This window comes from Schistocerca piceifrons, chromosome 2 (genome assembly GCF_021461385.2).
Source record: "Schistocerca piceifrons isolate TAMUIC-IGC-003096 chromosome 2, iqSchPice1.1, whole genome shotgun sequence".
Taxonomy (NCBI): Eukaryota; Metazoa; Arthropoda; class Insecta; order Orthoptera; family Acrididae; genus Schistocerca; species Schistocerca piceifrons.
In genome coordinates this window covers 87,444,228-87,469,518 of record NC_060139.1, presented here as the reverse complement: position 1 = coordinate 87,469,518, position 25,291 = coordinate 87,444,228, and the positions used below count along the sequence as shown (strand labels likewise).

The window sequence follows — 25,291 nt, the reverse complement described above, 5'->3', positions numbered from 1 at the left end:
AGTTCAATAGAGAAGAACATAATCTGTGCTTCATAAGTCGCAGTAACATGTTGATGTTATTGAGCTATGGCGATGAATAAATTTGGCCCCGTTTTCTAAGCTTGTCAGTTATTAACATTATCCTGAGATGTTCTAGCTGTGGCTTTCAGTTCTTCAGCTTGACACTTTCTGAGATGTCAATGGGCTGAAAGTCGCTCTTGCACATGATTATTATATTGTTATGGTACCTTGTAGTGCTATCAGAGTGACATTATGATGTAGTCATTCTGCTGTTATCACAGTCCGTGCTCTAGGCTTGAATGTGGCCTGGAAATGCCCCTGTTGTGTGCTTCGATGTCTCCTGTCTTGGCTCAGCTCTGCGCTTGCTGGGGGAAAAAACTTCAAATATTTCGTTCATCCAGAATGTCTTTCTGTGGTGGAACTAAATTTTCAGTGACATGTTTCCTGACTACTTTACGACTGGTGCTCATAAGGCCTTCCCTTGCAGAATAAAGTAATTAAAATATGTATTCTGAGCATTCTATAATAGAATATATTTACCTTCAAGCAAGAGAAGTGTTTACACAGCCAAAAATACGTAGTAATGAAGATTATAAAATAAAAGGATTGCTCAAGGCCAACAATAGCAGCCATTGTGGCGAGGATCATTCAAAAGATTTGTCCTGGCTGTGGATTGCAACTTAAAATATGAGATATCTGCTTTTCTTTTGTCTGAGTTAATTTATTCCATTGCAACAAGCAAACTGATAAATGAATACAAAGCACCTTTCAACATTTCACATCTATAGCACTGGATCGCATTTACGCAGAAGATTAATTTACTGAGAAGGTAATAAAACAATCTTATTTTATACACTTTAAAGTAATAATTTTTCATATCGCTTTCCAGCGCCGCACACGGGGACAAATGCGGACAAAGATTAGTTTTACGCTGCGTTACTGCTTTATACGGTACCCTGGTGTTGCGCTTAAAGTAGGAATCACAGAACCCTGTACAAATATCGATGCAGAGACTGTTCAGATGCCCAGAACTAGATTTTTATCTTCAGCATACATTTCCTATGAAGTAATGCATCTTTATGGTACTTACCAGCGGGAAGTAATTGTTCCTCCTTACACGTACTTCGACTTGTAACCCAGAAACAACCATCAAACATTGCTCTATATAATAAATAAATAAATGAGTGTATGAAACAAAGACGTGTAGTTGTAATATTAAAGCTTCGGTATTAACACGAAACGTCATCAGTCAGCGTTATATTTCAGTCACGTGATGTCCCATGTTTGAGATAGGTGAAATGTGAAGTAGTGGATGATAAGACCGCGTCATAGATATTTCTAATCTATGGTGCAGTGTAGAGGCAAATTTTAAGTAGCAACTACTGGTTTCACAATATTGCTGTTGTTACTTGTAACACAGACTTACGGACCTCGTTTGATTATTTATCGCTCCAATAGTTCATTGGAGGTACATTTATTGCCGTCTTTTTTATTAAGGCTGTTATTGAAAATGAAGTATGATAACCGATTTTAATTTTGATACTATAATGTAGCCAAAAATATTAAACGTGCACTGCCCTTTGCAAGATACTAGAATGGTTATGGATAGGAAGTAAGAATTGGGTTTTGTAAGGAAGTTCTATGTGGCTGTTACTATTCTTGCTGTTGAATGAAATAAAACAAGTAATTTTATAGAAAAATTTTAGATGTATTTCAACAATTTGTGATAACAAAATAGCAAATATGGACAACATCATACTAGTTCCCACGAAGGAACTTTTATTAAATACAATAACATTAGCTAAATATGCGTTCTTTGTTTCTGATGGGCATATGGAATTCACTGTGAGTGGTTAGTATTTCATCTGTCGTTATTTATTGTATCTCAGGTATCCAGCCTAAGAAGTCTGTAATATAAAAGGAAATGTGGTTAATTTGTGACCCTGATGTACATTCATTCATTTGTTCCCAGGCAAGCGCCACCTGTTACACAAACCAGGACAGGATGATTTCTCTAATTTACGCTACGTAAAAGCTTTCTTTGGTAACATTATAAATGCTTTCCTTCTCTTCGTCAGTAAACTGCAACAGTTTTTTCAGGCACCCATGGATAAAAGCTCGACAGCTTTTTGTCAATTGGTGCATCATTCTGTGTCTTTGCTTGAAATAATAACGATTGCTTCAGCTAGTTATCGAAAACATCCCTTCAGTTGTTCAGTTAATTTTGCGAAATCATTCCTAAGATATGTTTCATTTCCTCCATAGCTACACCTTTATTCACTACTGACGCACGATTGTGTCCCAGCCAAAACCGTCCCTACAAATTTAAACTGTATGCTGGACCGCGTCTCTCATGTGGTTCTTAGGTCATAGGAACAAAGGTCCAGCTTATGGGCTGTTTCATCAAGCTCTTTTGCCCGATACAAATCGTAATCTAGCCATTCCTGTTTCCTGTCAGAGCTACAACCAAAAAGAGGGAAAAGAAAAGTTACTGCTCCCAGATGGCACGGTTCAGTCACAAAAATAGCTATGACTCCTAGGAAGTTCTTTCAGAGCTTGCTCTGACTAGTAAAACTGATACTGTAGTTAAAAAATATGCTTGACATTCTTTAGTGGCGGAATGTTTCATCTAGCGCGTCTTTCACTCGCACTAATCTTCGCTCCAGCTGTTAATGTTTATTTTGGGCTCCGCCTTTGAAACAACAGTACCCGTACAACAGATTTAACCTCTTCGCAATAACTGAAAGTACTGTTTATACATCTTCCTCACGTGCAGAGTACACTCCCGACGCACAGTTCAATCGGCCTCACTTATATACTTAGATTCACTTTTATAGTTACAAAATGAAATGAGCTCTTGCTGTAAAGACCCTGTTATTTTTACGACTTACATTTATGTACTTTCTGATGTTCATTGGTACAAACGATCGGAAATAAAGACCGGTTTTCTTTTGACGAAATTCCAGTCATGACTTCTGAGGCACAGTGACCGCTTTCAAAGTAATGATACGTTACATCTGGGTAAACTTTTTTTTATTCATTCGGATTGTCGGTGTCGACGACTATTATAGGTCATCTTCAGCTCTATCCTCTTCCGTTTATTAGATAAATATCTGAAGATAACCCATAACAAACGTTATAACCCGTATTATGAATAAGGATATAGTGGTCCCAGACGCAGACTGTCTTTCTGTAGGTTACGCTGCGCTCAGAGGCGAATGCTTTCATTACACTACAATTCAAACGACATATTGCGTGAGACGTATGAAAATCAGGATGTCACTGCTGACGAGAAGATGAACTCATAACAGATGGGATACGAAGATTTGCTGTAGCTTTAAGAAACATTCAAATCTGAACAGTTAAGATACTCGTATTATACAGGGTGTTATGAAAAGGTACGGCCAAACTTTCAGGAACCATTCCTCACACACAAATAAAGAAAAGATGTTATGTGGACATGTGTCCGGAAACGCTTAGTTTCCATGTCAGAGCTCATTTTAGTTTCGTTAGTATGTACTGTACTTCCTCGATTCATGGCCATGATTTCATACGGGATACTCTACCTGTGCTGCTAGAACATGTGCCTTTACAAGTACGACACAACATGTGGTTGATGCACGATGGAGCTCCTGCACATTTCAGTCGAAGTGTTCGTACGCTTCTCAACAGATTCGGTGGCCGATGGATTGGTAGAGGCGGACCAATTCCATGGCCTCCACGCTCTCCTGACCTCAATCCTCTTGACTTTCATTTATGGGGGCATTTGAAAGCTCTTGTCTACGCAACCCCGGTACCAAATGTAGAGACTCTTCGTGCTCGTATTGTGGACGGCTGTTATACCATATGCCATTCTCCAGGGCTGCATCAGCGCATCAGGGATTCCATGCGACGGAGGGTGGATGCATGTATCCTCGCAAACGGAGGACATTTTGAACATTTCCTGTAACAAAGTGTTTGAAGTCACGCTGGTGGGTTCTGTTGCTGTGTGTTTCCATTCCGTGATTAATGTGATGTGAAGAGAAGTAATAAAATGAGCTCTAACATGGAAAGTAAGCGTTTCCGGACACATGTCCACATAACATATTTTCTTTCTTTGTGTGTGAGGAATGTTTGCTGAAAGTTTGGCCGTACCTTTTTGTAACGCCCTGTATAATCTAAACCAAAGTCCAGATCACAGTGCTGTAAGAAATCACGCATCAAAACAACAGTGCAGGTCACTCTGAAGAACACTGGACATACGTTTGGAACCTATAGAACGAGCACAACCGATGTTATTTACCGTAGCAGATGACGAAGATATCTTGAGAAGCTGTCGAAACTGAAATGGTAACCTGGCTAGGTGCCCGAACGAATGTCTGTTGCTTATGGCAGCAGGAACTCTTGAATACCACATAGTTCCACTGTGTTAGCTTGCCCCATTCTCTCTGCCTTTCGTAGATCAACGTCATTATTTTCTACGTCGTGTGAGGAACTGGCCTGCCCCATTGGTAAGGAATGATTCTCAGCGATGACCTCTTTTCGTGTAGTCGTTAACCAGTAGCGCTGATGTTGAGTACACGTAGAGACTCGGCCGCGCTAGACGCCGGCCACCCATCGCGTGGCGAGCAGCAGGCAGGCGGCGCGCAGCAGCGGGCCGAGGCGGCCGGCGCGCGGGGCGGCGCCGCCCTGGCTGAGCGCGCTCGGGTTGCAGGCGACGGAGAGGTCTGGCGCGCGCAGCTGCAGCAGCGCCACCTCGCGCGAGGAGCGCGCGTCGCGGCAGGTGGCGCGGCGCGCCGCCGCCGCCATCTCCTGCGCGCCCTCCACCACCACCGTGTGGATCTGCAGCGACTCGCGCAGCCACCGCCGCAGCCAGTGGCCCAGCCACACCAGGCCGCAGTCGCACGTCAGCTGGTTTCCCGACAGCAGCAGGCCACCTGTCGACAGCCACACTCAGTAAGGTGAGAGACTGTGCGGTACATTCCTCCCGTGCACAGCTATTAGCATACATCAAAGAAATTGTGCACTTGGATTCTGTGCTCTAGTTTCTCTGTGTAAGGCAGGGTGGGTTCTGCGAAGCCATTTGCAGATCAAAGAGCCCGCAGATTCTAGGACATGGTCACCCATAAGACTAGGACGTTGCAGGAGGTGAATTTTAGGGAACAGTAAGGACACCTAATGGCGCATACACGCTAGGCAAACGAAGGTCAATGAATGACAGCCAACCGCTTCGTTAGACAAAATTTGTTTCATGAGTACAGGCGGCAAGTCAGAGCTCTGGTGTCGGAAGGTGCGGAAGTCGAATGAGCTCCACAGGGTGTGAACGTGGATACTAACTAGGGGTCTCTGTGTCCTGGAGCGCGCTTGCGCCGCGAGCCTCGTCGTGCGACTGTGCCACCCTATGTACTACGTGAAGTCCGCGGCCAATCGAGTTTCCGGCGGTCATGTATTTAGGCAACTGCGGGGCGCTACCCTGGCCTCTTCACCCACCACACTTCTGCACACTATATATTTTCCGCCGTATTGATCCCCCTCACCTCCTGGTGTCTCCCTTCTCCTCCACCCCCAGCCTGTTGCCGCGCCTTTACCGATGTGTCCCACCCTCTCTCCATCTCCTCACCCTCCACCTACTTTCAAAACGCAACTTCCACCATCTACCCCTCTCAGATGATGAGTTTCACCCTGGCATCTACCCTTCCTACCAACTCTAACCCCATCCTCCTCCTGCCTCCTCCTCGGGGCTCCCTCTCCTCCTCATCGCTTCTCCTGAGTGGCTTCCCCCTCCTACTCCCCCTCCCTCTCTTGTGCTCCCCTTCAGTGTCTCTGCACTCCCTCCTGCCTTATCTTCCCTCTTCATCTCCTACCCCACCAGTCTCCTGCCTCTTAGTGTACCTGCTGACTCACCTACTCTCTTCATATGACCTCCTCCCCTGCTGCCCCTTGATCTCCCCTCATTTTCCCTCCTCTCTGATCTCTCCCTCGGCAGGTCCCACCTGGCAATTTTATTCTTCATCGTGTGTGCTCCAAGTGGGTTTAAAGTGTGTTGTTCTGGAGTGTTTTTAATACTGTGGCCGGCTTTTAATCTGTGAGTGTGCCTCCAATGTCTTCTTTGTGGCCAGCCGCGGTGGTCTAGCAGTTCTAGGCTCTACAGTCTGGAACCGTGCGACCGCTACGGTCGCAGGTTCGAATTTTGCCTCGTGCATGGATGTATGTGATGTCCTTAGGTTAGTTAGGTTTAAGTTGTTCTAAGTTCTAGGGGACTGATGACCACAGATGTTAAGTCCCATAGGGCTCAGAGCCATTTGAACCATTTCTTCTTTGTATTTTAAGGATTGCCAACTGGGTTTTTTAACTTTATGTCGACTTTTTTAACTGTCCACCCCCCGCCCCGCCCCCCCCCCCCCCATGAACGTCACCATGTCAGTGTATTTTTACCTCCATTATCTCCTCTTACTCTGTTTTAAGTCCCGCTGTTTTATCGCCTTATATGTAACATTTTATTCTCCTATTAGTTGTCATGTCACTCGGTTGAAGAGCCGCGGATTGTGCCGCTGACACATCTCCCCTGCCCATAGGGGCAGGAGAATGAAATTACAATAAAGAAAAAAAAACTACCCTGGCTGCAAGATACTCGCCGTAGTTCGCGTGTGCATCTCGACCTTACTGCGTTCTAGTTCCGTGTGTCGACAGATATACTGTCGCTGTTTCGAGGTTTCTTGCATTGTTGTTGTCTCTCAGTGTTTATCCCGTCAGTTCTTGCTTGCGTGCCTCGTGTTGTGTCCTGGTCGGTTATAGTGTCTGTCGTCCCCTACTTGTTCGTCTGTCCTGTCTCTTCGTTGTTAGCGATACCACCAGTGGCTCCCCGCCTGGCTACTTCGCGTCTCTATTCTTTGCCGTGCACCGCTCGCTGGTCGCTCACCACTATCACAAGAGCTAAGTGGAAGACCTGGTTGCGGTTTTGTCAGAGCGTAGGCGGTTGGTTGACTATGGGGCCTCTGACCTAGTGTGGACACCAGGTCGAACTTTCGCTAGTTCAGCAGCGATTTGTTGTGTCGCTAGAGGGTGTGTATCTAAGTTTTTCAGGACAGACGCAAGCCGCACGTAGTATATTTTACTGACCAATTGCGCTCTTTAAAATAAGAAGAGCATCAGTTTGAAGTACAGTAGTTTGCTGTTAAATTAGACAGAAAAGGCACTCAATAAAACTTACTGAGTACGTCTTGTGGCTGTCCTGAAAAACTTATTTTCAACAGCCGCTGTTTCCCCTGCAATCAATGTTCGCTCTTGCAAATGGTGTGCATTTATTCTGTCCCAAAATACTGGAGTACTGAGTGTTATATACAGACAGAGCATTAAAGCTAATAGAATTTTATCATGAACAGAAATGTTTATGGGCCACTACGATCTGTGATTATCAAAACAAACTGAAAAGAAAAGACGCTTGGGAAATAATTCAACTATCAGAAAAAGATATGCACTATGTGAGGAAGAAAACTGTGTCTTTATTGACAGCTTTTCGCTGTGAACGATGGAGGGAAGCAAACAAAACTGGGAATTTACAAACGTCCAGCATGTGCTGCGCGTGATAGCCGAGCGGTTTAAGGCACTTTGTCACGGTCCGCCTTTTCCCCCTCCCCCCTACGCCGGTAGTTCAAATCCTCCCTCGGGCATGCGTATGTGTGTTATTCTTAGCGTAAGGTGTTTTTAAGTTGGATTAAGTAGTGGGTAAGCTTAGGGGCCGACGACCTAAGCAGTTTGGTTCTATAAGACCTTACCACAAATTTCCAAATTCGGGTCAGCAACTTCTGTTAATCTATAGAACGAAAAACCAGTCCAAGTTGCAAAAATTTTATTTTTCATTGGATGATTAGTTTCGGGCCGAGGCCCAGATCCAAATCAACATAAAAAAGCCGGAAATGGCATTTCCGAAGGTGTTAACAAAATGGGTAATGTACATTCGCAGCGCTTACAGCGCTCCCCTCCCTCCCGCCAATCTACGAGCACCTTTCTGGTGTTTTACCAAATATTACGTTTTGTCATTAGGTCTAACGCAAAGTGAAAGGTTATTACAAAATATAACTAAAAAGAAACAATTTTGATGAAAACTTTTGCTCACAAAATATTACATATACATTATAGTAAATAATTTACAAAATGAATATACTTTATAAAAAAAAACTAAAAGTAAAAGAATGTCTCTAAGGGGGGTGGGCGACATCACAAGGATTGAGGATTGCATATCAACCCACGGCCACAAACGATAAGAGGTAAGGTAAATGGCAGCAGACGTCGAGGATTGCTAAGGAAGCACGAAAGTGATCCGTTTGAGACATTTACTGGGTATGATTAGCATGCGTGGTGGACGACACGAATACAACTCTAATGTTGCAACAGATACTCTAAGTTTGTCTGACAGACGCCCATCATAACTGGCATATGTGGGGCATTGACTGTCGGACACGCTCTAACGCACCGGGAGTTTTTTTTTATTGTAGCAGATGCGCAGACGATTACTGCGAAGAGATCTATTTCAGACGCCACAGGATCGCGATACATGAGAAATTTCATGGCTTCTCACAAAAAGAAATCAAACCTCGGTAAATTCGGCGATGGTGGGAGCCAGAGAACCCGTCCAACACTTCCAGTCTATGGATGTGGCAATGACCTGTTCAAATGACTATGTAGAGCCAGCCCAAAATGAGCAGGCGCACCATAATGTTGGATCTTCATGATGTGCCTCACATTTCCTGGACCATATTCAAGAAAGCGAGGAAGATCTGATAATTCGCGTTGGTCACGCAGAATGGTAAAAGATACGGTCCAAATAAATGTTAGCCGGCCACACTCGCCCACACGTCAACTGTGAAGCGATGTTCTGTACATGGTGCTGAACATCATGTTCGTTGTGGTGGTTGGATACGCCTTCCCTAGTGAATGACGTCTCATGTGTGTACGACACACTAGCTGAGACATGCACATCTCGGCCACATTCTTGCAAAAACCACTGTGTGAAACACACACTTGTAGGGTGGTCAAGGGGGTGCAATTAGTGCACCCTTTGGAGATGAATGCTATATAACGACTCGGTGTTCAAAACACGATCGTCGCTGCTACGAGACAATCTTAAGACCGAGGCAACGACACGTATGTTGGTGCTTGCATTACTATCCACAGCATCCAACACACTTTCGTCCCTAACGACCGAATGAGCCGATCGTAGCCTGCCCTCGCTAGCCCTCCCACTTCTTAATGACTCGTATTTGCACAAATTTCGATACAGTCGTGCAAACAAACTGTGATGCGGTTGATGTTTGTCTGGAAGGCGTCCTCGACAAATGCACCCAGCGACGGTCCTTTGCAGTCAGCTGTCCCGCACATTAAGTGCATATTTGCAAACTCACCGTTCGTATTGTATTCCATATTCCCTGTATGCTCTCTGGCGCTGGAATGAGGAAATGTGCACGTTCCCCTCCAGTACTTTCGTGTACAGCAACACCTAGCGACGACTGCTGCCATTGGTTTTTGTGCAGTTCTCAATCATTGCATATTCCTGAGACCGTCATTTTGCGTGTGATCGGCATCGGATCGTATGATAGCATTGCTCTGTCAAAATCTGACTCCCAATAAACTGATTTATCGGCTTCGTCACTTCTGAAGTTTTCTTCCGTTATCACTCAGTCTTTATATGTGCTCCACCTCCCCTAGAAGTTTGTTTAAAACTTTCTGGGACACCCTGTGTATTTAACTGTATATGTCAGCTGTTGCACATTGATTTTCTTTGCTCCTCATCAATTATTAATAGTCCTCAGTCACCAGAAGTCGGCAAATATCGGAGTCGAGTAATATGTTTGATTCAGCGCTCACACGCCGGCACTGGAAATCTTACGATACCACAGCGTAGTAGCCGTAAGAACTCTGTCCCTGCGCTTGGGAGAACTTTGTAGGCAGCAGCTGTGTGAACTAAACACGCTGTCAGCACATAAACCACAGTAGCGTTAGACGTCTGTTCGGTAATAGTCGGTGTTCTTTATTGTGCTACTTAGACGAATTGTGTCGACAGCGTGCGTTCGCAGATAGCGGAGAGAGAAGTGCAACTTTCCGTAGGCTGAAGAAACCTCGCACCCCTCCCGCTTGATTCGGTACTTTTCTTCGGCCAGTTTTTGCATCGAGAGCATACAGAAACACATTAGCACATGCACAGAGGTCATTCGTCGCTAAGAGACGTCTACTAGTAATAAACACAGAACAAAACGAGTAAGCATGGCATTACAACTAACCACAGAGTTAAACAAGGTTGCAGTATTACCTCAATTTTATTCACTTTATATATAAACGAGATGATTAAAAACTGGAATCAGGGAACAAAAAACGACAGAGGAATAGAACTAGATAATGATCATTACATAAAAACATGAATGTATACTGAAACCAGGAAGCCGCCTTGTAGAATTTTGCACAGAGCATAACTTAATCATAGCTAACACTTGGTTCAAGAATCATGAAAGAAGGTTGTATACCTGGAAGAATCCTGGAGATACTAAAAGGTATCAGATAGCTTACATAATGGTAAGACAGAGATTTAGGAACCAGGTTTTAAATTGTAAGACATTTCCAGGGGCAGATGTGGATTCTGACCACAATCTATTGGTTATGAGCTGCAGATTGAAACTGAAGAAACTGCAAAAAGGCAGGATTTTAAGGAGATGGGACCTGGATAAACTGAAAGAACCAGAGGTTGTACAGAGTTTCAGGGAGAGCATAAGGGAACACTTGACAGGAATTGGGGAAAGAAATACAGTAGAAGAAGAATGGGTAGCTCTGAGGGGTGAAGTAGTGAAGGCAGCAGAGGATCAAGTAGGTAAAAAGACGAGGGATAATAGAAATCCTTGGGTAACAGAAGAAATATTGAATTTAATTGATGAAAGGAGAAAATATAAAAATGCAGTAAATGAAGCAGGCAAAAAGGAATACAAACGTCTCAAAAATGATATCGACAGGAAGTGCAAAATGGCTAAGCAGGGATGGCTAGAGGACAAATGTAAGGATGTAGAGGCTTGTCTCACTAGGGGTAAGATAGATACTGCCTACAGGAAAATTAAAGAGACCTTTGGAGAGAAGAGAACCACTTGTATGAATATCAAGAGCTCAGATGGCAACCCAGTTCTAAGCAAAGAAGAGAAGGCAGAAAGGTGGAAGGGGTATATAGAGGGTTTATACAAGGGCGATGTACTTGAGAACAATATTGTGGAAATGGAAGAGGATGTAGATGAAGATGAAATGGGAGATACCAAACTGCGTGAAGAGTTTGACAGAGCACTGAAAGACCTGAGTCGAAACAAGGCCCCGGGAGTAGACAACATTCCATTAGAACTACTGATGGCCTTGGAAGAGCCAGTCCTGACAAAACTCTACCATCTGGTGAGCAAGATGTATGAGACAGGCGAAATACCCACTGACTTCAAGAAGAATATAATAATTCCAATCCCAAAGAAAGCAGGTGTTGACAGATGTGAAAATTACCGAACTATCAGTTTAATAAGTCACAGCTGCAAAATACTAACGCGAATTCTTTACAGACGAATGGAAAAACTGGTAGAAGCGGACCTCGGGGAAGATCAGTTTGGATTCCGTAGAAATGTTAGAACACGTGAGGCAATACTAACCATACGACTTATCTTAGAAGAAAGATTAAGAAAAGGCAAACCTACGTTTCTAGCATTTGTAGACTTAGAGAAAGCTTTTGACAACGTTAACTGGAATACTCTCTTTCAAATTCTGAAGGTGGCAGGGGTAAAATACATGGAGCGAAAGGCTATTTACAATTTGTACAGAAACCAGATGGCAGTTATAAGAGCCGAGGGGCATGAAAGGGAAGCAGTGGTTGGGAAAGGAGTGAGACAGGGTTGTAGCCTCTCCCCGATGTTACTCAATCTGTATATTGAGCAAGCAGTAAAGGAAACAAAAGAAAAATTCGGAGTAGGTATTAAAATTCATGGAGAAGAAGTAAAAAATTTGAGGTTCGCCGATGACATTGTAGTTCTGTCAGAGACAACAAAGGACTTGGAAGAGCAGTTGAACGGAATGGACAGTGTCTTGAAAGGAGGATATAAGATGAACATCAACAAAAGCAAAACGAGGATAATGGAATGTAGTCAAATTAAATCGGGTGATGCTGAGGGGATTAGATTGGGAAATGAGACACTTAAAGTAGTAAAGGAGTTTTGCTATTTAGGGAGTGAAATAACTGATGATGGTCGAAGTAGAGAGGATATAAAATGTAGACTGGCAATGGCAAGGAAATCGTTTCTGAAGAAGAGAAATTTGTTAACATCGAGTATAGATTTAAGTGTCAGGAAGCCGTTTCTGAAAGTATTTGTATGGAGTGTAGCCATGTATGGAAGTGAAACATGGACGATAACCAGTTTGGACAAGAAGAGAATAGAAGCTTTCGAAATGTGGTGCTACAGAAGAATGCTGAAGATAAGGTGGGTAGATCACGTAACTAATGAGGAGGTATTGAATAGGATTGGGGAGAAGAGAAGTTCGTGGCACAACTTGACTAGAAGAAGGGATCGGTTGGTAGGACATGTTTTGAGGCATCAAGGGATCACAAATTTAGCATTGGAGGGCAGCGTGGAGGGTAAAAATCGTAGAGGGAGACCAAGAGATGAATACACTAAGCAGATTCAGAAGGATGTAGGTTGCAGTAGGTACTGGGAGATGAAGAAGCTTGCACAGGATAGAGTAGCATGGAGAGCTGCATCAAACCAGTCTCAGGACTGAAGACCACAACAACAACAACATGGTCAGACAGAGATTCCGAAATCAGATACTGGATTGTAAGGCGTACTCAGGAGCACATATAGACTCAGATCACAATATATTAGTGATGAAGAGTAGGCTGAAGTTCAAGACATTAGTCAGGAAGAATCAATACGCAAAGAAGTGGGATACGGAGGTACTAAGGAATGACGAGATACGTTTGAAGTTCTCTAACGCTATAGATACAGCAATAAGGAATAGCGCAGTAGGCAGTACAGTTGAAGAGGAATGGACATCACTAAAAAGGGCCATCACAGAAGTTGGGAAGGAAAACATAGGTACAAAGAAGGTAGCTGCGAAGAAAATGGCTGCAGGAAAAATGTGAAGACATCGAAAAAGATATGATTGTCGGAAGGACAGACTCAGCATACAGGAAAGTCAAAACAACCTTTGATGACACTAAAAGCAACGGTGGTAACATTAAGAGTGCAACGGGAATTCCACTGTTAAATGCAGAGGAGACAGCAGACAGGGGGAAAGAATACATCGAAAGCCTCTATGAGGGTGAAGATTTGTCTGATGTGATAGAAGAGGAAACAGGAGTCGATTTAGAAGAGATAGGGGATCCAGTATTAGAATCGGTATTTAAAAGAGGTTTTGGAGGACTTACGGTCAAATACGGCAGAAGGGATAGATAACATTCCATCAGAATTTCGAAAATCGTTGGGGGAAGTGGCAACAAAACGACTATTCACGTTGGAGTGTAGAATATATGAGTCTGGCGATATACCATCTGACTTTCGGAAAAGCATCATCCACACAATTCCGAAGACGGCAAGAGCTGACAAGTGCGAGAATTATCGCACAATCAACTTAACAGCTCATGCATCGAAGCTGCTTACAAGAATAATATACAGAAAAATGGAAAAGAAAATGGAGAATGCACTAGGTGAAGATCAGTTTGGCTTTAGGAACTGTAAAGGGACGAGAGAGGCAATTCTGACGTTACGGCTAATAATGGAAGCAAGGCTAAAGAAAAATCAAGACACTTTCATAGGATTTGTCGACCTGGAAAAAGCGTTCGACAATATAAAATGGTGCAAGCTGTTCGAGATTCTGACAAAAGCAGGGGTAAGCTATAGGGAGAGACGAGTCGTATACAATATGTACAACAACCAAGAGGGAATAATAAGAGTGGACGATCAAGAACGAAGAGCTCGTATTAAGAAGGGTGTAAGACAAGGCTGTAGCCTTTCGCCCCTACTCTTCAATCTGTACATCGAGGTTCAGGAGTGGAATTAAAATACAGGGTGAAAGGATATCAATGATACGATTCGCTGATGACATTGCTATCCTGAGTGAAAGTGTAGAAGAATTAAATGATCTGCTGAACGGAATGAACAGTCTAATGAGTACACAGTATGGTTTGAGAGTAAATCGTAGAAAGACAAAGGTAATGAGAAGTAGTAGAAATGAGATCAGCGAGAAACTTAACATCGGGATTGATGGTCACGAAGTCAATGAAGTTAAGGAATTCTTCTACCTAGGCAGTAAAATAACCAACGACGGACGGAGCAAGGAGGACATCAAAAGCAGACTCGCTATGGCAAAAAAGGCATTTCTGGCCAAGAGAAGTCTACTAATATCAAATACCGGCCTTAATTTGAGGAAGAAATTTCTGAGGATGTACGTCTGGAGTACTGCATTGTATGGTAGTGGAACATGGACTGTGGGAAAACCATAACAGAAGAGAATCGAAGCATTTGAGATGTGGTGCTATAGAATGTTGAAAATTAGTTGGACTGATAAGGTAAGGAATGAGGAGGTTCTACGAAATGAGGAGGTTCTACGCAGAATCGGTGAGGAAATGAATATGTGGAAAACACTGATAAGGAGAAGGGACAGGATGATAGGACATTTGCTAAGACATGAGGGAATGACTTCCATGGTACTAGAGGGAGCTGTAGAGGGCAAAAACTGTAGAGGAAGACAGAGATTGGAATACGTCAAGCAAATAATTGAGGACGTAGGTTGCAAGTGCTACTCTGAGATGAAGAGGTTAGCACAGGAAAAGAATTCTTGGCGGGCCGCATCAAACCAGTCAGTAGACTGATGACAAAAAAAAAAAAGAATGCTAGCGCTGCTCGTGCTATGGATGGGTACAGGCTAACCGCAGAACATGAGCCGCTGGCTATGAAGTCAACGTTTTATCATAGACAACGACAACAGTGAATCGGTGAAAAATGCGGGCGGCTGCCATCTATGACGAGGATATTGGTAAGTTGTTACAGCCCTACCATAAATGTCTCAGACGAAGTGACGATTATGTAAAGACATTGTTCGAATGTGTGACTAACTATTACAAATAAAACACTTTTCATTTTTACTGTGGCTTCCATTTCTCTACCGATCGGACCTTACTTTCGGAATACGACTCGTACAAGGTGTTCCAGGAGGAATGGTCAGTATTCAATGACATCACAGGAACGATCATGAAAGAGGTGCACTTCATTCACCTTTCAGTGCTCGTATTTCATATTTCTAATCCAAGCATTCTGGTACTCGGTAAAGTAATAATTCAGGTAATATTAATAATTTCTATGGGTTGCCTGATTTATTTGACGATTTTTACAGCTTGTATCACACATCAGTGTGTGCTAGAAATTTTCTTTATTTATGGGCGAGCGCAGCAGTCTTCCTAGCAGCCGTGATGGCTTCCCGTTTCCCCGTCCCTTTTCTGATCGCCAGGGTAGCACGTGGTGTCGTTTGAACATTCTGTAGCGGCCAAAGATTTCCCTGTTCTCAGTTCCCCAACCTGCGTTAACAACCTTGTAAACACTATTTCTGCTCAATTTTAAGGTCGCGAGGTCACCTTCCTGTGAAATCCCGGCCCTATGATTGGCCAGCTGAGGTGCGCGCCCGTTTTTCGTGGGCGGGCGCCAACCGCCCTCCGCGGATGGGTGGTGGACAAAGGGGCAGTAGGTCAGTTCTAGTGTGACCGTGACGGAGACCGAAGGTGCCGCTTCCGGGAGATGAATGGCCGTGCGGTTCTAGGCGCTTCAGTCTGGAACCGCGTGACCGCTACGGTCGCAGGTTCGAATCCTGCTTCGGGCTTGGATGTGTGTGATGTCCTTAGGTTAGTTAGGTTTAAGTAGTTCTAAGTTCTAGGGGACTGATGACCACAGATGTTAAGTCTCATAGTGCTCAGAGCCATTTGAACTATTTGAACCGGGAGATGAAGTTCGGTAAGCATGAGCACCGACGTGCACTGTAGACTCGCGCCCTGCGGCCCAGAGGGAACCTGATTGGTCATTGTGAGTAGTTTCGCGTCTTGTGGGTTTTATTGCTTTAGTACGGGAGGCTACCGAGCGATTCTCGCACAGTAGCATCTTCTTAATCTTTGGCTAATTGCTGGTGGTGGTCGTTGCACGCCTGCAACCCTTCGTTTACTAAATGGGATTCTATTTGATAATGCGGCGATCGTTACTGAAATTCCTTTCCTCCTGCTATCATGGCGTGTTATGAACGTACGTTCGGGCAGGCTGCTGAACTCGAATCTTTCTCCCCCCCCCCCCCCCCCCACACTCCCATTTTGTTGTGTCATTGTTCGATTCTCAACTGTTTAATAAAGGAGTCTGTAAATCTTTCATTCTCTCTCTTTCCTTACGTGAACTCATCCCTAGTGTAACAGAATAATGCGGAACTATAACGGTTGCTATAAGGTCGTGTAGGTCTCGCGCCACTAACAATAGTATAAAGATTCAGTATCTCACGCCTGGCACGACCACTGCGCGCATGGCACCGATAACAGTAATAACCATGTTCAACTATTCCCTATTGTCAAACTGGGAAGTGTTCACGGCTCAGTGTGAGTACGTGAGCACTAAATGCACTTGCTGTGGTGGAAGTAGTGTCCTCTGTTTTGCCTTGCTGGTTTAGACAAAAAGTATCAAAAATCGCAGCCCCTACAGCAAGGAATAATAACCTGTAAAAGAAAACGAGCCACCGCTTTTAATCATTTGTAGCAAAATATTCCAGTGAGCACAGGCTCTAAAACGTATATCTGAAGAGCTGCGAGGAATTGTTCAGTAGAAGACGTTTGTTGCACTGCAGAGAATTTTAAAAAGTGTTCATATCTCATAAGGTATGCACTTTAGAGCCCATTTTTGCTAGACATTTTTGGTTAGAATGATCATTGCTGTCATATTCCTGAATATTGATCATTCCTGCGGAGACACCCTGCATTCCATAATAGGTAAGGGTTGTAGGTAGACCCAGATAAGCGACAGAACTAAGAAGGTGCAGCTGGAAAGAGTTCCTCGATCCTAATTCAGGAATGTGGTTGATAATTTCAGAATGAGATTTTCACTCTGTAGCGGAGTGTGCGCTGATATGAAACTTCCTGGCAGATTAAAACTGTGTGCCGGACCGAGACTCGAACTCGGGACCTTAGCCTTTCGTGGGCAAGTGCTCTACCAAGGAGTGCTAGTTCTGCAGGGTACGCAGGAGAGCTTCTGTAAAGTTTGGAAGGTGGGAGACGAGGTACTGGCAGAAGTAAAGCTGTGAGGACGGGGCGTGAGTCGTGCTTGGGTAGCTCAGATAGTAGAGCACTTGCCCGCGAAAGGCAAAGGTCCCGAGTTCGAGTCTCGGTCCGGCACACAGTTTTAATCTGCCAGGAAGTTTCGTGGTTGATGATGATGATGATGATAATGATGAGAACATCACGACTCCGACAACGATTACGAAGTTCTGCACCGTGGGGAAGTTTCTCGGGTGGCGCGCGGCAAGCTGCTGAGCGCTGAGCAGGGCGAACAGACCGGCGAAGGGCCTGGTGCCGACGCTCTCCCAGCTGGAGCCGTTGGGGTAGAGGTCGGAGGGCGACAGCGACCGGAAGCGGTTGTCGCGTAGGTCGAGCGCCAGGTGCGGCACGTGGGCGGCCAGCCCTGCGACGAGCCCCGGCGGCAGCTCCTGGAGGCCGGTGTCCCGCACGCGCAGCTGCAGCTCGTGCGAGCTGTCGGCCAGGCCCTCGAGCGCGTCGGCCGTGATGGCGACCAGGCCGCAGCCGCTGAGCTCGAGGCGGCGCAGCTTGGCGTTGCTGAAGGCGCCCAGCAGCTGGTCGCTCAGCACCGGCTCGAGCACGCGCACCGACAGCTCGCGCAGCGACCACACCGACGACAGCGCGCTGCCCACGCGGAAGCGGTACTTCTCGATCTTGGGCCACGTCTGGATGCGCAGCTTGGTCAGCAGCGGCAGCCCGGTCAGCGAGTCCGCGTCGAACCGCTCCATGTACGGCAGGTCCTCCACGTTGAGTGTGGTGAGCCGTGTCAGGTGTGAGAAGCTCTCTCGCGTAACTACCTGCATTGCAATAGCATAAGCTAGTACAACAATTGCACATTGCTGCAAATAAAGTTGATTACTGAAACTACACAAAATAATTTAAATTAAATTAAATAACATATGAAACTAGTGATAAGGAAATCCAATACTGTGGGTTCAGATACCATGCGTTCCTTTGCGTACAAAATCCAATACTGTGGGTTCAGATACCATGCGTTCCTTTGCGTACAAAAGCCTCGTTCCTTGCACATATGCAAGAGCTGTGTCGTAGGTGTATTTGTGAATTGTAGGGAGGTGTAAAGGCTACATGTGTAGTGTTGTTTGTGTCATATGATGATGATGATGGTCCAAATGGCTGTAAGCACTGTGGGACTTAATATCTTAGGTCATCAGTCCCCTAGACTTAGAACTACTTAAACTTAGCTAACCCAAGGGCATCACACATATCCACACGCGAGGCAGGATTTGAACCTGCGACCGTAGCAGCAGCGCCGTTCCGGACTGAAGCACCCAGAACCGCTCGGCCAAAGCGGCCGCCGATGATGATGATGATGATGATGATGATGACGATGTTGATGTAAGAGAGGGAGGACGACTGCGTTCCAGAACTCGGTTTCACACCTAGTGCTGGAACATACCCCCCTAAAATAGCACTTAAGTGGCCGCTGAACGTATTGTCCACATCCTGCGAATAGATTTGGACTTTAAACCAAGATACTGGCACTAAGATGAGCGACCAGGAAATTTATACCAGCAGCTGTCCTCCACTTGCTGGCAAAATGGTGGCAGGATTGAAACCAACCTATCTTCAAGTCCAGCGCCACTGTACAGATGAGGTTGATGACCTCGGCAATGAAGGAGGCTACAACGTGGTTTAAATTTTATACTGTGATAGGATATGGGATACTTGCTCATATATAAATTGTTACACCAAGAAGAAATGCAGATGATAAACGGGTATTCATTGGACAAATATATTATACTAGAACTGACATGTGATTACATTTTCACGAAATTTGGGTGCATGGATCCTGAGAAATCAGTACCCAGAACAACCATCTCTGGCCGTAATAACGGCCTTGATACGCCTGGGCATTGAGTAAAACAGAGCTAGGATGACGTGTACAGGTACAGCTGCCCATGCAGCTTCAACACGATACCACAGTTCATCAAAAGTAGTGAATGGCGTATTGTGACGAGCCAGTTGCTCGGCCACCATTGACCACACTTCCTCAATTGGTGAGAGATCTGGAGAATGTGCTAGCCAGGGCAGCAGTCGAACATTTTCTGCATGCAGAAAGGCCCGTACAGGACCTGCAACACGCAGTCGTGCATTATCCTGATGAAATGTAGGGTTTCTCAGGGATCGAATGAAGGGTAGAGCCACGTGTTCTAACACATCTCAAATGTAACGTCCACTGTTCAAAGTGCCGTCACTGCGAACAAGAGGTGACCGAGACGTGTAACCAATGGCACCCCACACCATCACGCCGGGTGATACTCCAGTGTGGCGATGACGAATACACGCTTCCAATGTGCGTTCACTGCGATGTCGCCTAACACGGATACGACCATCATGATGCTGTAAACAGAACCTGGATTCATCTGTAAAAATGACGTTTTGCCATTCGTGCACCCAGGTTCGTCGTTGAGTACACCATCCCAGGCGCTTCTGTCTGTGATGCAGCGTCAAGGGTAGCCGCAGCCATGGTCTCCGAGCTGACAGTCCATGCTGCTGCAAACGTCGTCGAACTGTTCGTGCAGATGGTTGTTGTCTTGCAAACGTCCCCATCTGTTGACTCAGGGATCGAGACGTGGCTGCACGATCCGTTACCGCCATGCGGATAAGATGCCTGTGATCTCGACTGCTAGTGATACGAGGCCGTTGGGATCCACCACGACGTTCCGTATTACCCTCCTGAACCCACCGACTTTTTTCTGTGGGAACACCTTAAAAAGTGTGGTGTATGTAACACCTCTACCACGTGATGTAGCAGAGATCCGGAACAGAATACTGGAAGCGACTGCCACAGTTGACGATGCCACGATGGGACGGGTATGACAATAATTCGATTACCGTATTGACGTCTGCCGGGTTACTCATGGTTCGCATATCGAATGTTTGTAATAAAAACTTTCAGAATTTCTCTTCAAAATGCAACATGTATGACATCTGTACAATGTTTAGTTCTTGTGCAATAAATAATTGGAAGTCTTTCCGGACTTTACATTGATGACTGATGTATGCATTTTTTTCCAGCATCGGCCTGCGGTCCGGATCTTCTGGAGAAATTTTAATCAAACATTATTCAGCAGTGACTCAAGGCCAGGAAACGATTACCATGTTGGTATGATACGCCTAGTGCCTGAGTTTGTGGGGCCAGAATTTCATAACATGTTACCTGCTCAAACGGCATAACATGCATCACACTAACTTGGAAGAGACGGAGGTATGTATGCTACACCCATAACAAATACGAATGGTGGACAAATGATCGTTAGTGTGGTACACAGAACACCCTTAGTGTAGTTTTAGGTTGTTTTCCATACAAATTTCTGCCAATGATTAGTGGATGCTCAGCATACACCTCAAAGATCACGATATACGAACAATGAATATACGATAACACACAGACCTAAGTTTACGTGGTTCACAGACAGATGGTCAAGCAAATGGTGTAAACGACTTCCCTCCTGTCAGTTAACTAAGGACTGTGGCGACAGGAAATACATCTTCCCACAAAGTTAAAGTAAAAAGAAATTTGTCAAATTATGAAAACAACGGACCCCATCTGACGAGATAAACAGTAGGAAAGAGAGAGAGAGAGATCGTGTGGAACATGAAACGTAGGTGTGGAAATCCTAAAATTATTTGAACTAGACTTGACGGACGTGCCTGGGAAAGCATAGTGTTCAGGTCACAAGTAAAATTACTCGTAAACACACAATATTAATGTTGAAACTAGAGTTCTGGGAATTTATAGGCTGTCTGGTGACAGTACCAATGACATACAACTCCTAGGGGTTTGGGGAGACACTAGGACAGTATGACATTAAAGCATTTTTCTGGTATGCTTGGAGTAACTTCAGTGTTATTTAGTCCTTAGATTTGGATCCGAAAAAAATTCTGTAGGACTGAAACAATTCTAACCTTCCTAATGACCATGGTCTAGAGAGGGGTGGCACAAGGGATTGACATGTAAGATTAGCCCTAGCACCCTGGATAAATTACAACCAAACTTAACATAAATACGGGCTGCTGCATAGGAAAAAGTACTGTGGGGGTAATAGACCACTAGCACTGCTAGAAGTGGTAATGTGGATGGAAGAGAGAGAAACCGTCTTTTCCCAATGGATGCCATTGATTTCGATAGATATCCTTTTAGCTTTAGGAGATTGGAATTTCCGGAGAAACTTACGTTCTTGACCATGATACACAAATTAATGAGGTTAGACAGTAAGACATGACCGGTGATGTCTTCCAAAGGCGTTGTTGAACGTATAAGTTTACGGCTGCAACTCCTACTGCTAGGTCCCCCTCTAGCAGAAACGTACGTTGGCTGAACATGTAAGTGGCTTTGTGACAAGCGTGGACGGGTTCGACACCACCCGATGTCCTGAATACCGTCAGGGCTATTGCTAGAAGTTCCTCTTGCTGTCTGACAACGTACAGACGCACGTCCGCAGCTCGTGGTCTAGTGGCATGCGTTGCTGCCTCTGGGTCCCGGGGTCACGGGTTCGATTCCAGGTCGGGCTGGGGTTATCCTCTGCCCGGGGATTGGGTGTTTGTGTTGTTCTCATCATTTCATCATCATCGTCATTCATGACTGTGGCTAGATTGGATTGTGTAAACACTGGACTGAGAGGAAATTGGGAATTTGTACGGACGCTGATGACCACGCAGTTGAGTGCCCACAAACCGAACATTAAAACATTAATTACAGACGCACTTGCACTGCCGAAGAGTGACCGGAAGGTAGATGTTGACAAAAATTAAATCGAAATGGATATCCATCCTCTGTCTGTTACTCAACACACTCTCTACAAACTGTAAATGTTTTTCTATCATTTTGTTACACCCTGCAAATATGTTGGTTAGACTAATATTACAGTCTACTTGTAAAAGATTTTGTGTCATGACTTGTATCCTGTTTCTACACGAGCGTCACCAGAAATGTAATACCCCACATGTTTTTCTTCAACAGGCATTTAATCCACGGAGCGAATATTACACACATGAATGACTGATGTGTTATTTACACATGCAACTTTTTTCACGCAATATCTTCCAGTTCCACGGCCTTCCTCAACCGAGAAAAAGGGTATGTATGCTCTAACGAAACAAGTCTGTCTTCTGCCATGAAGCCGTTTCATCACTGGGTGAATCCACTTATCGACGTCTTGAAAATGTCTTCCGCTAATGGCGTCCTATTCGCCTGGTTCCATATTCCGGCTCACATTTTTACACCCAGTCATTTAAACGGTTTAAAAGGTCGAGAAGTTTACCTCCAACTTTAATTCTGGATTATGTGGATTAATTCTCTTCGCGAAGTAAATTATCTAGGATTTATCCATATTTAAGGAGGGCTGCCATTGCTTATTCCAAGCGCAAATATCGTGTAAATCGTCGTACTCTTGCTGCCGATCATACAGTAACGATACTGTTCTGTAATCAAAAACGGCCGCCAATGAACAGTCTGTTATGTTTTAGAATTTATACTGGAAAAGTCAGTCGTCGTATTAAGATTCTTTCATGCATATTCAAAGATACTTTCGGTTTTTTTTTTTATTTGTTTGATAGCTCTGGGTTCTATTAGTGAAACTCTCTTTGAGCTAATCACGCATTCGTGAAAATTATCCACATTATCGGATTTTTGTTGTCAGTATATGATGTGGTACATTGCTTAATACCTTTCTGATGTTAAAGACGACAAGACATGCCTGTTCAACTATTCCACTATTGATAACACACTGAACGTAAATAAAATAGACTATTTTGTTTGGAGGAATTTTCTTTTTACCACCAGGAAAATGTTTGACTTCATAAATGCCGTTGGATCCTGTAGTGAACGGGTGGGTATTAATGATATTAGGCTATAATTATATGAATTCCCTCTGTCATCCGTTTAGTCAACGGTTAATGCGCTATTTTTCCAGCCACATGGCGCTGTTTGAGAGATTCTCAATGACTTATGAAACGTAATAAGAATTCTGTCACACACGTAGAGACTTCAGGAAGTGTTTTACACATGTCGTCCCACGCAAAGGCCATTTCGCTAAAGTAGTGGCACATTGCCAGAAGAGAGTACTTGTTTGGGGTTTCCTGCAGACATCGCTATGCGGCAGTTCAAATGGTTCAAATGGCTCTGAGCACTATGTGACTTAATTGCTGTGGTCAACAGTCCCCTAGAACTTAGAACTACTTAAACCTAACCTAACCTAGGGACATCACACACGTCCATGCCCGAGGCAGGATTCGAACCTGCGACCGTAGCGGTCGCGCGGTTCCAGACTGTAGCGCCTAGAACTGCTCGGCCACTCCGGCCGGCCTATACTCCAGTACAGATAACAGATGCATCACAGTGTACCAGTGAAATGGCACGGCATTCTCCAAAATTTAAGTAAGTGTAGGCAGTACAATTCTTGCACGCAAAACGTCTAAATTGCTCACAGTCACCGTGAAATACTGGCGGCAACTGGAAAACGGAACGTGACGTCCAGATGTAATGAACCGGTGCCAACAATTTCACCAGGGCCCCAAAGACGTGCTGATGCTGATCGGGAAGATCAGATCTTCACCACGCAGTTACCATTTTTTCGGCAAGCTGAAAGAACGCCTGGGGGCAAAGAGACATTCAAACGATGTCCATGCAGCGATTCTCGCATAGCTCCGCGACCACGGTAAAGATTTCAACCGGGAAAGACTAGTACAATTGGTAGAACTTTCCAACCGTTGTTCAGAGAGAGTTGCTCATTATGTTGAAAAATAGTTCGATCTATGTGTGTCATTTTGAAGTGTCAGGCATCATTCAATAAGCTCCTTCGTACATTCATAGGATGCAGCGAAAATTCCTCACTCCGGTAGGACTCGGGAAAGAAATCGAAAAGTAAAGTAACAGCAGTATAGTACACTCAAAGGAATTATCAGTATCTTCTGCATAAGCAGTTCAAACGACTGAAGTCGTTAAAATGGAACAAAGGCCCAGGGCTCAATAGAATCCCTGTCAGATTGTGCATTTAAAATATATTCTGAGCTCAATCATTATGATGTGCCTTGAACAGAAAGAACTTTTCCACGTTAATCAGCGTCGATTTTGAAAACAAGTATTGTGAAAAGCAACTCACACTTTTCTCACATGACGTCCTGAAAGACAACGAAGTGCGGTGCATTTGTCTCCAACCAAGTAGTCCGAACGAAGGTTGACAAATATTCAGTGAGAGCTTGATCAGATTTCAAAATAATGGAATGACTGGCAGCTTTCTGTAAATGTTAAAAAATATAAAACCGTGCGTTTCACAAAACGAATAAACATCGTATTCTATGAATACAATATTAGAGAGTCACAGCTGGAATCTGTAAACCGGTACAAATACTTGTTTGTAAAATTTAGTTAGGTCATGAAATGGTAAGATCACACACACTCAGTCGCGGGTAAAGCAGGTAACCGACTTCGAATTATTGGTAGCGTACAAGGGAAATGCAATCAGTCTACAAAGAAGATTGCTTACAAATTCCTCATACGACTCATTCTAGAATATTGCTGAAGTGTGTGGGACCCGTACCATATAGGTCTAGTAGGGGATATTAACGGTATGAAGATAGGACGGCACTAATGGTCACAGGTTTGTTTGACCCGTTGGGAAGTGTGACTGAAATGTTGAAGGAACTGAACTGGCAGATCCTTGAAGAAATTCGACCGAGAAAGTTTCATGAACTGGCTTTAAATGATAAATATACTACAGGATCGTGAGGATAAGTTTAGATTAATTACAGCACGTACAGATACATTTAATCATCACTTTTCCACGTCGCATAAATGAATGAAATGAGAAAAATCCCTAATAACTGTTACAAACGGATGTACCCTCTGCCGTGCATTTCACAGTGGTTCGCAGAATATAGATGTAGATTAAGATCAATGTTAAATGCGTCCAACATAAACGGCAAAGCCTGATGTTCTGGGTATAACACAAGAGAACTTTCATAAGTGTC

At 44.3% G+C, this 25,291-nt stretch overlaps 1 protein-coding gene across 1 annotated transcript in view; it reads right to left on the bottom strand.

Annotated features, from left to right (window-relative positions):
- Positions 1 to 2,074: 2,074 nt before the first annotated feature.
- LOC124775167 (chaoptin-like) overlaps positions 2,075 to 25,291 on the bottom strand; it is a 152,164-nt gene continuing 128,947 nt past the window's right edge. The window contains exons 8-10 of the mRNA XM_047250007.1: positions 17,559 to 18,096; positions 4,647 to 4,916; positions 2,075 to 2,160 (exon numbers count right to left, since the gene is read on the bottom strand). Coding sequence (XP_047105963.1) covers positions 2,075 to 2,160; positions 4,647 to 4,916; positions 17,559 to 18,096 — 894 coding nt within the window. The remainder of the gene's footprint in view (positions 2,161 to 4,646; positions 4,917 to 17,558; positions 18,097 to 25,291) is intronic.